Source organism: Motacilla alba, chromosome Z (genome assembly GCF_015832195.1).
Source record: "Motacilla alba alba isolate MOTALB_02 chromosome Z, Motacilla_alba_V1.0_pri, whole genome shotgun sequence".
NCBI classification, from domain to species: Eukaryota; Metazoa; Chordata; class Aves; order Passeriformes; family Motacillidae; genus Motacilla; species Motacilla alba.
In genome coordinates, this window is record NC_052046.1 from 75,014,635 (window position 1) to 75,029,409 (window position 14,775).

Consider the following 14,775-nt stretch of genomic DNA (forward strand, 5'->3'; position numbering starts at 1 on the left):
CTGCTTGCTGAAATTCAGCAGTGATACTCTCAGTACCATTTGAACTCCTTAAAAATACTCGTTACATTGCTCAGGGCAAATACATCACCGACTCCTTAATTATCAGTGTAAAAGTTACTGATCAAGAGAAAGACCAGCTTGTGAGGGCAAACGTTTTGCTGAAGGGTAAGATTATAAGAGCAGATACTCAGGTTAGAGTGTTTCTTTGAGAGTCACCACTGTTAGCTTGAAGAAGGTTAAAAACCAGACACAAATCAACACCTTCAAATATGCACAGGTTTGCACTCACTGCTTGGGACACCAGGGAGGGAACTCAAGGTAATTAAGTTAATGTGCATTTGTAGCTCAAGGATTGAGGCCAGGGGGGATTAAAGAGCAGGAACTATAGCAACAGAGTAGGGACAGTGGCTGAAGCACTCAGCACAAGTGAACTTTTCCCCTTTAGACCTGTGGACGCCAAGGACAATCCAATTCCACCTGTGACTGGGTCAAGTCATGGGATGGAAGAGTTTCAGAAAGGTAAACACAAGCACTCAACCTCCCTGTGAACAGCTGGTCAGCTCTGCAAGGCAGATTTCCTCCTCCCCTGGCCCCGTGCAGCACCATGGGGAGAACCTCTGCACCCCATCAGGGGCAGCAGGAGGTGCTCTCTGTGAGATACAAAGCTGTGTTTGGTGTCAGGTACAGGCAGCGTGTGTGCTTGTGATTGTGAGATGGGTGGAAACTGATCATGGGACAGTTAAAAGACGAATTCTAATAAAGAACTGAGGGAGTAAAGCATGGAAGAAGGCCTTTGAACCCATCCTTTGTTTGCAATTAACCTTTATAGCATCTGAATTAAAGCTTTAAGGATGTTGCTGCTGGACAGGAACTTTCTGCACATAGCTAGGCATTGAACAGCTTTGCAATAATAACCTTTTGAAGTATAATTTTAGAATGTTGCTTGTAGTAAGGAGCTTTGAAAATATAAGTTTAGAATACATGTAAAGGAAAGATGCTTATCTCAACACCTTAGCAAAACAGTAAAAAGCGGCTTGAGAAAGGAAGATGAACATCAACCCAAGGATTGATGGCTTCGACCAAGGGAAGCTGGACATCACTGTTACGAGATTTATAGTCTTTGCAATTAAAAGGTGGGCCCACATCTGGAGTCTGGACCGCACCAGCTGGGAGACCTCTTTCTTCTTTCGGAAGTCGGACCCCACCATCTGGGGATACTCCTTTCTGGGGTACATCCTGAGAAAAACTAACTCACAACAGTGTATAGGATTGTGATGTGAAAATTAGGAACAGAAACTGCTGAGAAGGCGTGTGTGCACCCCTGGAAATACCTGTGAGCCCCAACCATCGGGTGCAGCTGGAGGAAAACCTTCCCCCACTGCACCCAGCGCTGTTTGCTCATCCTTTACCCCATTAATTAATAAATTGATTGCTGCTTGAATACTGGCCCAGTCAAGCTGCTTGTTTATAACATCTGGGAGTGTCCCTGAGTGTGAGCACCTGCCCTGAGATGGATTTCCACACTCCAGTCCCTGCACACACAAGGGCTGTTCGTATTCAGACTTCTCCCAACAACAAGCATGCACCCCAAAGGCTGTCTGGCTGGGTATGGCAGTGCTCCACGTGTAAAAGATGCAAACCTCACACTGCAGATGCATGTTTCTGTGAAATGAACAGAGACATGAAACCAAATTAGCTACAGATACATGCACAGCCTGGCTTAACTCGTTCCTACAGAGCCACAGAACACTGTCAGAAGCAATTACAGTTCAAATGTACTGTGATACGTCCAAGACACAACTTTTGTAGAAAAAAACAGAACAAAACAATTCTTCAGTTTAACAACACTAACTACAACTTTTGCTTATTCTTTTTTTTTTTTTTTAATCCCAACCAAAGCTATCTTCACATTATAAAAAATGGTGCAATGTACTTAATACAGCACCCTGTTCCTCCCCAAAAGATGGGAACAATTTACCCCAGAGGTGCAATTACATGATTGATTGTGAGCATAAATGAAAGGCTTAAGTAATTCTTGTTACTCTGGCAGTAAACAAAAATACAATTAAGGAGGAACAAAATGAAGCAAATTACTGTGCCATAAAGAAGTAACATTTCTGAAAATTACTTTGGGGTTATTGACAGCTAAAAGTTGTGTTGGTCTGACTCACTGTGCTTTCAATACAAACAATACTTCCTTGGCATGTCAGTATATAAAATTCTCATGTGGACTTGCCATTCGCTTGGGACTGCTTTGTGAGAGCAGCTCCCTTCTTTTCTGCACAATAAATAAATCAATGTGCATGGCAGAACCACTAAGCTTTACCACATACACACAAAATAAACAAAGACCTGAAAAAGTACCTTTGATTTTTTAATTTTTTGACCATTATCTTTCAGAGTCTAACTGCTCAGGCAAATCGAGAGACTTTCTTCAATTTGATCTAATTTTATTTTTTTTCCCCCCAAAGGAAGATCTGAATGATTTAAACATTTATTTTCAGGTTCAAAGAACTTTTTAAAAAATCTCCAAAGTCCTGGTCAAAACCAGGTTATGTACAAACAAGTTGTTCAGCTGAGATAAACTCCTCCACAGTTTTGACTCAGCAATCAATCTCCTGGTGATTTCTGTACACACCTGCAAAACCTGCCAAACACTGCTGTCACCTCCCCACTGGTTTCACAGCCTAGATTTTTCTGATCATGAAGAAGCTGTCTAGAATAATGCCTTCATTTGTCTGAGGTGTTGTGGTTTTAAATGGTATTTCTAGGAGAAATTATCTTCATTATCTTACCCTGTAAGCTTCAAATAAATCATTAAAGCTTAATAAAGAAATAAGTGGAAGCAAGGATTTTTAAAATGTAGACTCTGGTCTTTAGAGTTAAAACCAGAAAAATTCACAAGTGATATAAAAATGACAGGCAATATTTGCCTATTCCTGTGCATTTAGGACCATTTCTAATAATGTACCTTGTTATTTATTTTTTATTTTAAATACAACTGTTCCCCCCTCTGTGCTTCTCCTGTGCAGCTCCCTTCTGATAAGCCAGTGAAACTGGCTGAATGAAATTAAGTGTAACATGGTTTGCCTAGTTACAAAAAGTTGAGCATTCCTTTTGCCAGGAGAGGTCACACCAATGGAACAGTCACAGACATTAATACTTAGGAGTATGATTTTAATTTTGTTCTCACGTGATTTACCTCAATGTATTGCAAAAAGCACTTGGAGAACATCTTCCACTCAGTTTCCAGTTTGACAGAAACATTCTTTTCCCTGCTTCACATACCCATTCCATCCTGTGCTTTCTGATTTTCTCGGGAGCTCTTACAAAATATACCCTCAGCAAGCCCTGAAACATTTTAACCTGAAAGTAAATCTAAAAGTAATCTAAATTAAGCAATTTTTAAAGTATCTTTCAAATTGAATGACGGCGGCATTTCAATAAAGAAAAGAAAAAATAAAATACAAGCATCCCAAATCAGTTGTCCAAATGCTTTCCACCATGATTTTAAACCTTACTGAAATTTGTGATAGTGCCACAGGTATGCACATTTCATCCAGTTAAAACAAAATGTTTGTCTACTTGTTTCTTTCAGCTCCACACACTTGTGAAACAGGAATGTGACTTAGTCAAGTTGTCAGAATTAAATAGCTGCAAATGCATTCAGGGAGGTAACACTCACAGTACATCTATTATAAGGCCTGACCTTTCTGAGAGTAATTCCACCACTTACAGATCAGAAAAACAGACATTTTAATAAACCATACAGAAGAAAGTGCTATGGCTTGTTTGATACATGGCCTCTCCAGAAGTCTGGAGTGATGAGGACCGAGTTTCCTTGGGCTCTTTTTAGTTTCCTTTGAAGAGATCCTCCATCTCTAAACTGTCCTCTAAGCCCTTCCTTCCAGATATGGGGAAGAGGATGAGGGCTCCACTCACCCTGCACAACCCTACAGGGACACAGCCACAAACACTCCCTCAGTTTCTGCCCCATAAATCTCTTTTAGGTGACAACAGTCAAGGCAGAGGAAAAAAAAAATGTGAGAGGATCCACAATGCCTGCAGGCGAATCATACCAGAAATGTCACTTTGGGACACAAACGCCCCTTCCCCTTCCATCTTTGTGAGCCAAATGCATGTGACTGCTGTGGCTCTCTGCTCACAGGATGATGGAGATGAGCAGTGCCAGGCACACCACTCCAGCAGGCATTCAAAGGCTGATTTATTTTTTAATGCCATTACGCCGTATCCCAGGAGAGTTTTGTGAGGTTTTTACCATGTGAGGTTTGTGCAGCACTCACAAACCTCAGTGGAATGGCCACACCTGGTCCGAGTGGGTTTCAGATCAGCTGAAGATCCCACCTGAGCAGTGGCACAGCAAGGGAAGTACAGCCCCCAGCTGGCAGAACAGCACTTAGAGGGACTCTGAGAAAATGTCTTGGCTGCTCCAGCAGCTCCCTAAAGACAAAAAGAGACTGAATCTCATCAGTCTCACCATGTTAAGCCAGGTACATGTAAAAGTAATACCATTTTTTCTTTAGCCTGGAATGAGTGGTATGTAAAAAACATGCATGGTCACTCTGTGCAAACACTGGGGAGGCCAGGAGCAGAGAGCTTTCCTCACGCCAGTTCCGCTTCTTGGAAAAGATGGGCACTTCTGGGTACCTCCAAGGCCAAGTGTCACACAAAACCAGGCTCAGCTGGGGTGGAATATCCAAGCTGGAGTGATCACAGAATCCCCTGAGCTGGAAGGGACCCACAGGATCCCCCAGTGCCACCCCAGCCCTGCAGAGACCCCCAACAATCCCACCCTGGGCATCCCTGCAGTGCTGTGCCCACTCTTGGGGAGCCTGGGCAGTGCCAGCACCCTCTGGGGGAAGAACCTTCCCTGATCTCCATCCCTGTACCGTTTTGCCCGGGGGTTTTGAGCTGATCTGATGAGCTCTCAACACCCCAGCGTTACACCCCAGAATAGCTCAGCATTCCTTGGGAGGCACAAAAGGAGCAGGAGGCTGATGTGACAGAGTCAGGAACAAAAAAGGTTTAATAAAGGCAAAATAACAAACTCAAAGCGACCCAGGTGCCACAGACTTGTGCTCCTGGTAAAGACACCTCACAAAAGTGATTTGGTTTCTTTGTTCTGTGCTTTTCTACTCAATGGCCCAGGCGGGACCTTTTGGCTCATGGCCAATTAGCTGTCCCCAAACTTGAGGTGAAGCCCCAAGGTCCTATCAGTGATTTTCTACCTGATCACTGGGAGAAACTTCTGGGCTCTTTCCTTTTTGGGGGACAGAGGAAGGTTCTGTCACTCTGTCCATAGGGGGCACGTTCCTACACATCCCAAACTCCCCTGGCCAGCTCCAGCTGTGCCCTGGTCCTGTCCCAGGGATGGGAGCTGCCCCCAGGAGCAGGTGCAGCCCCAGCTCTGGGGCTGGCCTCACCCTGGCCACTGACTCTGCCATGGCAAACTGAGTCATGCACATGCTGGGTGTCCCCTCCAGGGTGGACACAGCCTGTGTGCTGTGTGCACGTTTTCCCAGACCCTGCGAAGGGGTGTGCTCACCACCTGAGCTGTGTCACCTCAGGCCACAGCTGCGAGGACATGGCTGGCACTGCCATGGACCTCCCATGCAATTTTCAAAAATTTCAATTTTGCAAGGACCTTCCCTTGCAAAGGCTTCCAGTTCTTCTGTTGTTGCTTGAAGTGATCAAAATCCCCTCCCTGTACTGAACCCATCAACCAACCACTCCAAGGCAATGGCGGGATGGAATTCCTGTGGCTCCTTGGTGGCTGGAATTCCTGTGACCCAGCTAAGGCCAGTGGTGAGGGGGATGAAACTGTCCAAACATTTCTGTGCTCTGGTTTTACCTGAGCAAACAGCTTTCACACATGTTACACACCATTATACAAGAACAACGGATTGTAAAATACCAAGGCAGTGAAGTAACTTCAGAGCTGGGACAGACAGGCCCGGGATTCCATCGTGGCCACGTCTGTCTGAGGGACTCTGTGCACAGACATGTAAGGCAAGGTAGAATCAAAAAAACATCCCTCCCTAGCCAAGGTGAGCAGTCAGCATCTGTTTTCACAGGTATTTTTCATATATATATAAAGGAATATATATTTATTTCATATATATGAAGGAATCTGAAAACAAGTGAGTACCTCCTAACTGCAGACTCAGCAATGAGGAGGGCCCTCCACGTCAAAAATGCATTTAAATCATCTGTTACGAGGAGAAAATGCAGGGAAAAGTTCTTGACACCTAAACACAGATCATGTGACGTGAAGGGACTGCCCTGCACTGCCAGCCCCCTCCATCCCTGCCTTCTCCACATACCCTACAGACAATTCCAGCTGCATTTGATACCATGAGGATTCAAGTCATGCTCAGAGGCTAAGCAGCAAGGTAACTCTTTAAAGAGAGGCCAAGTGCATGGGAGGATGGTCTCCATGGCTCTGTTTATTCCTGTGACCCTCCAGCATGAGGCTGACCCCTGAAAGAGGCAGTTCTCAAAGGTATCTGAGGTGCTTCACTAGCTCAGCTAAGAGGAGCTGCACCTTTAACAGCATTTCCAGCTTGGCTGGGATGAAACCTCACCGCAAGGTGTGGGTCACTGTAGTGACTGTGCTGGCTGCCTGAAATGACTGAAAACAGCTCTTATTTCAACACAGGAAGAGAAATCCAGGCAGGTAATCCTCCAGGAAGGAAATAACTCTGTCCCTGTGCCGTCACCTGGCACTGGCAGGGGTTGTTCTCCCTGACACGATTCTTTCTGATGGCAGCCTGTGATGTCCAAAAATTGGTTCTCAAAGTCTTGAAGGCACTTGGTAGCCTGAACTGCTAATTATCTCATTTATTTGAAGACGTTTTGCCTTCAAAGTGCTCCAGCATTCCCCCTCTCCCTCCCAATTTCGAGCATGGACCCTCATGAACTACTGTTGGCCCACAGGAAGTAGGATAAAGCCTCCTAGCAGTGGGAAATTCTATCAATAATTGATTAGAACCTCTGCAGAGGTCAGCTTTTTTTCAGCAGCTGAACGCCACCCCTCCCCAGGGCATGATTAGGCCAGCAGAAGTCTTGTCATTAATTCCTCCATACATGGATGTCCACCCTTGCTTTGTCTCCCTGCCCAAACACACACAGCAGCAGCATTAGTTTCAGTGTCTGACTGACTCTATTAGAACTAACAAAAACTGAAGGCTGATTTTAAAGTAGAAAATGAGCCTGTTTACTGCAAGGAGAAACTTGGATGGGAGTTTTCAAACATCACAGAATTAAATATTCAAATCCCATTTAAAGTCAATATAGGTGGGATGCCAACCTCTTCAAAACCCTTCTAAATTTTTAAAATATAATGCCACTGATTAAGTTTAAATTCTTTAATAAAAGATTGCAAGAAAACATTATCCCTTATTGGAGAAGGGGGAAAAAAAGAAAATACCAACCAGCAAAAATCCTCAAAATCCTGTGTCCTCCCCCTAACCTGGGCTAGGCTCAGCACTGTCCCCTGTCTTACCTACCCAGTAGTGAAGAAAGATCATTCCCATCTTCTACCTGTAAGCAATTCCTCGTGCATCTCTGAAAACATTTGGTGTGATCCAGTATGCAAAGCCAATTTAGAGATGCTATCCTATATAAGCAAGGCATATCAAAAGGAATAACCATAGTAGCAACCTTTCAATTTCCATGGAAACCCTACTTGGAAAAACAAGATCCTGGGGATACAAATCCCTTAAACCTATATAAATCCACACTTGGAAGATGCAGTCTGCAAAGCAAAAAAGGGACTGGGAAAAGGTTTATCATGAAATCTTGGTCACCCTGGTGCACAGAACCCCTTGTAGAGCCAGCTTGTATCACTGGCTGATCCCTCCCTGCATCCTTCCCTGCATCCCTGAGCATCCCCCACTCTCTCTCCTGCAGGGGTACCTCACTAACAGCATCCCCCAAAACATCACCACAGCAGTGATGGAACTACCTTGGAGACTGGCACCTTCCCATGGTAAGTTTTTAAAGTACTAAAAATGCACTGAAGTCACCATCAGCAACAAAATGGAAACCTGCACTTTTTTCAGCAGGACCTTGTGGCCTGGGGTGGTGGTGCAGAAAGTAGGTCTACATAGCTGGTATCATTAAAAAAAAAAATTAAATCATAATATTAAAAAAAAATCCAAACAAAACTAACCTGCAAAACAAAGCATAGAAGGTGAAAACAAACAAAAAACAAAACAAACAAAAAACAAAACAAACAGACAAAACAAAACCCAAAAAAACCAAACAAAAAACCAAAACAAAAACGAAAACAAAAAAAAAAAAAAGAAGCAAAATTGGGTGAGAGTTAAGAGAAAGTCTCTGATCTCTTCCAGGTCATTCCTTACCAGAGGAGAGTACAGAGGCTTTAGAAAAAAGCATTAAACCTCAAGCAGGACATAGTGTGTGGCAGCTGGTTTATTGATTCTTTCCTCAAACCAGGCATTAAAAACTATTTCAAGGGTAACTTCCTGTGGCTGAGAAATTCCCTGAATGCAACACCATATTAACCTGCCTGACAGAACTACATACTTTAAGACCTTTCCCAGAACACTGAAAAAAACCAAAACCTACCCAAAAGACCCCAAACCAACCAAAAGAGAGGTGCCTCCTTCTTGGATGGTCTCTGTGTATCTCGAGCAGAATCTTCTAACCTGTTCCTTTTCTCCTTTTTTTTTTTCCTGTTACCTTTTAAATGATGCATGACTACATCTATCTTAAAAATGTATTATCAATTTCTTCCTGATTAATATTTAGTCAATTAGTTTACTCTTAATTGCTGGTGTAACTACAAGAATTTCAGTAAAATTGTTCCACATATTCATCTGGTGTTTGACACGTCACATTAAATGAGGAACAGTGCATCCAGCTGAGCTTGCAAAAGTATTACAGACAAGGGGAAAAAAAAAATTCAACCCCTTGTGTTAGAATGTGACTGGGCTACAAATTACACGGTCTGGAACCTCACAGAGTAAAAAACACTCTGTCTGCTTGGCTGTAAGTCTGAAAGAAGAAGTTTGCCCACACTACTTTATCAGAGAAGTTGTGAGAAGTACTTGGGTTTCATTCTAAGACAGAGAAAAGTGAAGCAGAATCAGGGAAATACACTGGGGAACAGGTGGAACACAGATAAAAATCCAAATTATTCTCTTTCAAGCGGGCCCAAAACAAAATACCTCTCCCAATGACTGTGTCATATTTCTTAGTATTTTCTGCAGAAATCATCCTTTTGCAATGACAGTCTAGGAAAAGCAGAGGAAAGCAGATACCCAGCTTGAGTGTGTGTATGATTAGAATTTAAGGAAGTGAGAACCCAAGCGAAGTACTCCATGTTCAGCTACAAACCCCAGAGGAAGACAAAAAACAATCTTCAAACGCCCCGTGATGCTCTAATGCTCCTCCTGTGTCATAAACCAGGCCCTGTGTGTCTCTGTGTCCCCACAAGAAAGGCTCACCTCACCACCCAGCCCACTGCTTCCAGCACAGGGTGGGGAAAAAAGTGAAGCGTTTTGATTTATCACCTCCAGTCACTTCTGGGAAGAGGATACAAACTGTTTGCTGCTGTGCTCAGCACTGACCTGCACCAAGGTGTGATCTTCATTTGTTTTTGTCGTGACACAGTGGAAAGTAAGAACACGACACTCTTAGAGGATGAAGCAATTGCAGGTGGGTAGTACCTCAGGTTCTTGATCAAAAGTCACCTCTGGAATACATGCTGGCATCATCACAGAACAGGAATTTCCAGAAATTCTTGCCTAGGCCACTGATTGCTGTGGAACTTATAGCCACACGTGACAATCCGCCTCAAATACCAGCAGCAACACCAAACTTTGATTAATTAAAGTGATTATTGAAGAAAAAGGGGGGAAACAGGGCAATAAACCCTAGCAATATTAGATTACAATATACAGAGTTTTGACTCTACTGATAATTTTTACAAATTACTCAGCAATGTCTCAGGAATGAGACAGTGAAATGAACTGTCATTATTCATTCTTAAAAGGACATCAAGAGAGGAGCAAGTGTGTTCAGGACTGATAGTGCAGGAAGGAGATTAGGCATGAAATATATGCAGCCCAAAATTTTCAGTCTGTAATATTTTGAGTGTACACAACAGAGCTTCAGAGCAGAAATTGTGACGTGATTTTCAGAGGTGACAACATTCGTTTTAGGGGAAACACGTGGCTACTACCCAGCAGCATAAATTTGGCTGAGATATCCATTCAGGCAGGTGAGCTAGATACCTGGATGTTAGTCAAGACAGACACATTAAAATTCTAACCCCTTGAAGATTCAGAGATTACAAAACAAGTACCATAGCTTACCAAAAAAACTGGAATCAAAACCTAGCAATGAACCTAAAGTGCCTCTAAAACGAAAAAAAAAAAAAAAGGAAACTTCAGGTATATATTCTTAAGTCCTAAATGAAAAATTAAATCATACTTTGATACACACACCCCCTGCCGCAGTAGCCTTCCCAGTTTTGAGAGGTTACCTGGTAAAAATTCCATCCACAACACCGATGCTGGCCTCTTCTGCAGGAACAAAGGAGCCAATCTGTGCCATGGCTGTGATCAGTGCCACTTGCTTGATGTAGGAGCTCTTCCCTCCCATGTTGGGCCCAGTTATTATCATGACCCTTTCACCATCTCCCTGCAAACACAAAGCAGTGGTGAAACACAGTGCCCTGCACACAGTGCTGCTGCCAGGAAGTCTGGTGTGCTCAGAAGGATACAGGACAAGTCTGCGGGGTTGAATGTTCAATTTCTAGGTGAACAGCTTTCCTTCATTCTTAGAGCTCATCACAATCACCTCTCCAGATATTATCAAGCCCCAGATGCACCAAAATCAACCTTGATTACTCTCGAGCAAAACGGACAGAGTGAGGGGGAACCTTCCTGTTCTCCAGCCAAGAAACAATCAGGGAACTCAGTCACCAGCACGGGGAGCAGTGAAGGATGCTGAGGGATGCAGGGCTGGATGCAGCCAGGCCAGAGGAGGCTCCAGGATGGGCGCAGGGATGGAGCAGCTCTGCTGGCAGCAAAGGCTGGCACAGCTGGCATTGCTCACCTGGGCAGGAGCAGCTTTGGGCTGAGCTCAGCGTGGCCTTGCAGGGCCTGAAGGGGCTGCAGGAAAGATGGACACAGACAATTGCCAAGGGCTGCAGGGACAGCACACAGGGAGTGGCTCCCAGTGCCAGAGGGCAGGGCTGGATAGGATATGGGATACTGGGAATTGTCCCTGGCAGGGTGGGCAGGGGCTGGGCTGGAGTTCCCAGAGCAGCTGGGGCTGCCCCTGGATCCCTGGCAGTGCCCCAGGCCAGGCTGGACACTGGGGCTGGAGCACCTGGGGCAGTGGGAGGTGTCCCTGCCATGGCAGGGGTGGAATGAGGTGAGTTTTTTGGTTCCTTCCAACCCAAACCATTCTGGGATTCTGCAGAATTCCTCTGGAGAAAGGGAGAAAATGGTGAGCTTCCAGCACAGCCAGGACTGCCCAGCTTTGGCTGTGATCTGGATTCCCCTCCAGTCTGAGCTATCACTGTCAAATGGGAAGATCTGGTAGGCAAAGACCTGACCTGGATTTTACATTAATAACTGCCTGGCTGGGTATGAAAAAAGGGCATTCAGAGTGGCTACAAGGAGGCATCAAGACATTCCTGAGTCTGGCAGTGCTTGGCTGTAAGACAGATGCTGTGAGCAGGCCATGCCCAATCTCCATCAGCATCTCTCATCACTAAAACCAGGCCCAAGAAAATGAGATCAGATGCAAGAACTCATCTCAGCTCTAAGACTCCCCATGGTACTGCTATGTGTCTGCAGCTCCACAATAAAACTCACTGTGTTCCTCAAGTGCAAGAGAAGTGCTGATACAAAATTAAAACTTGTCAATGGACCCGTAAAGCTGTCTCACAGCTTAAGTCGAGACTAAGAGCTGGAGTTATGCAAGGACATCACACAGCCAGACTCTCCCGGGGGAGCATCTGATGAAATGCAACAAGTGAGGACCTGAAGAGAAGCCAGCAGTCCCCACTGCCCCGTGGCAGGGGCAAGGGAGGCAGGACAAGCTGTGCATAATGGACATTAGTCACACTACGGGGGGAACTGGGCACTGGCCAGGCACTGTGGTAACAGCAAACAACAAATCTCCATGCAGCAGGTCTCAGAACCTTCACAGCCTGGGGTTTCAGACATTCTGATTATAGGGGCACACACAAAATGCAGGCAGGACTGTCACTTATGTTGTAATTCAGGTATTGGAGAAGACACAGGGCATCAGTATTTATTATATGTAAAAAGCTGATCAGCTTTTGCAAAAAAAAAAAAAAAACCCAACCATTCAGAGGTCACAATGCAGCCAAAATGTCAAAAATGCCATTATTGGGAATAAGGGATTGGATGTAATGAAGTGCACAGGACTATATGAGAACAAAATTCATATCATTCCAGCCTCCAAAGTGTAACTCAGTACTGCCACTAAAACTTTGTCAGGGCTCAACAGCACAGAATTCACAGACACTCAAACCCAGAATGGGTTCACAAGTTCATCTGCTGGGATGCACAGATCTTTTGCATGTGTCTGGTGTCTGTCCAGGCTCCCTCCAGCCGTGCTGTGGGACTGATGGCTGCTGTGCCAGGGCTCTGCTTCTCAGAATCTGCTGCAGTGTCACACCAGGGAACCCCTCTGTCCCCTCACAGCTGATGCAGCCATGAGCCAACACCTCCCTGGAATCCACAGCTGAAGAAAGCAATTCTAAAACAACCCACAAATGTTTGAGGAGGACAGGGGGAATGGAAAAATAAGCTGTTTATTTCAGGGGATTAAGGAAAAAAAAAAAAAAGCTTTTCCTCAAGTTAGATATTTGACAACATTTCAGCTGACAACATGACAGGAGATGCATTTTCCTGCTGATTCAAACACATCAGTTGAAAACTGGAGATGCTTTAATAAACTGGTTCCCACCCACCTCTCCCAAGAAAAAGAGAACTCAAAGAACTGTGGAAGCAGAAGTGATTCTGCCGTGATCACTTGGTTTTGTAATATTCAGTATTTAGAAAGCCAGCATAAGAATGGGACTAAAGAGGGAAAAGTGCATGATGATTCCTGAATGACACGCTGAATTTTTCTGGAAGTGCCATCTGTCGCTTGTTCGGAGTTGACAAATAATTTTGAAAACATTCTCTGATGTATTGCAAAATATCTGTAGCATTGTTCGGTACGGAACAGCACTTTAAAATGCTCCCCAAGAAATACACACGAATTTGAATGCTGTTTTTACAGCAATGCCCCACTCTGGCAGCTGTTCCATACCTTTCCTACATTCACTGTACGAAGAGGCAGAGAGAAGTTGTGAGGATGTCTTTTATATTCATTAAGGACAGCTATTTAATATTTATAAAAGTATATGGAGAGATAAATATTTAACGAAAAGCTTCAAACAGGCATGTAATTTAAAAGACAGATTTTAGTTTATCAGGAAAAAGAGGCTGTATGACACTAATATTTGCATAGAGAAAGGAAACTGCATCGTAGAGACACACTTTTAAAAAATACAAGCAATCTTAGAATTAATCTGAAAAATTAAACCCCTTTTCATAATAAAAAATTCCAGAAATCAGACAGAGCTTGTCTGATGCAGACTCCCTATGATGACACTGTTAAAAACCCTGGAATTATTCATTTGTTTTCTGAAAATGACCGTTTGATTGCAACACCCATTTTCCTAATTTTGACTTCACCTTCCTTTTCTTTATGCCTCGAGAGTGAACAAGGCTGCAAAGAGAGCACCTGGCAGCAAGGAAATGAGCAGAGGGACAGAACAGATGTGGTGACATCTAGCAACACCTCTCTGAAATGCAGCCCAGCAGGCTGCATGATTTAAACCACCTATTTCCACTGGCTGCCCAAGAAGCTCACGCCAGCCCCCTGCCCTGAATGATTCTGGAGCTCAGCCAGTTTCTGGGTACTCACTGAAAGGCTGGTGGTGTTTGGAACATACTGGTCCTGCTCTCCCAGCAGAACATCAATCACAGGGTGCCTCCCGTTTTTTATGATTATTTCACGACGATTGTCTTGCACAGCTGGTCTGCAAAAGAGGAAAGGTGTTCATCTCAGTGTTAGTGTGACTGAATATGTGAAACTGCTGTGACTGAAGCCTGCGGGATTGTCACCTGCAGTGTAAGTTTTTGTGGGAGAAGATACAAGTTATAAAAATTAATTACTGCCATCAAGTATTTCTAAGGAAAATACTTTCTAAACAATAGTTTCTCTGAGAAAAATAAAGCTACAGAATTGTAAGGCTGAAATTAACTAACACTTTGGGTGGGCCTCAAAGGGAAGATGTGGGGAGTGAGATTTTTCTGGGGTTGAAGAATGATGACGCAATTTTAAAGGAAAATGGAAACAAAATAAATGGCATCCTGCAAACACAAAGCACTGGGGAAAGAGGTACAACCTGATAGTGGTGGGGGGGTTTAGCACAAAGGCAATTCCAACAGTTGTGCAGCTGACATGAAACCGGTATAGGGACAGCCTTAGGCCTCTTACCACCTCTTCACCAGCATTCCTCAAACTGAGATTCACTCAAAAGTCTGCAGAGTGGGCACTCAAACACCTCTGGACTGCCCACACCATCACCCGCAGCTCCCCCTGGCAGCCTGAGAGCCCTGCTGAACTGCCTGTGCAGAGGAGGAGCCTCCCAGCACTCTGCAAGAGGGGCTCACCTCTCCCCAGCACCTC

At 44.3% G+C, this 14,775-nt stretch overlaps 1 protein-coding gene across 3 annotated transcripts in view; it reads right to left on the reverse strand.

The window, feature by feature from the left end:
* Nucleotides 1-14,775, reverse strand: part of MSH3 (mutS homolog 3) — a 100,495-nt gene that overhangs the window by 9,673 nt on the left and 76,047 nt on the right. For all 3 annotated transcript variants that reach the window (XM_038125454.1, XM_038125455.1, XM_038125457.1), the window contains 2 exons: nucleotides 14,008-14,122; nucleotides 10,535-10,692 (listed from right to left, as the gene is read on the reverse strand). In XM_038125454.1, the coding sequence (XP_037981382.1) occupies nucleotides 10,535-10,692; nucleotides 14,008-14,122 (273 nt within the window). The remainder of the gene's footprint in view (nucleotides 1-10,534; nucleotides 10,693-14,007; nucleotides 14,123-14,775) is intronic.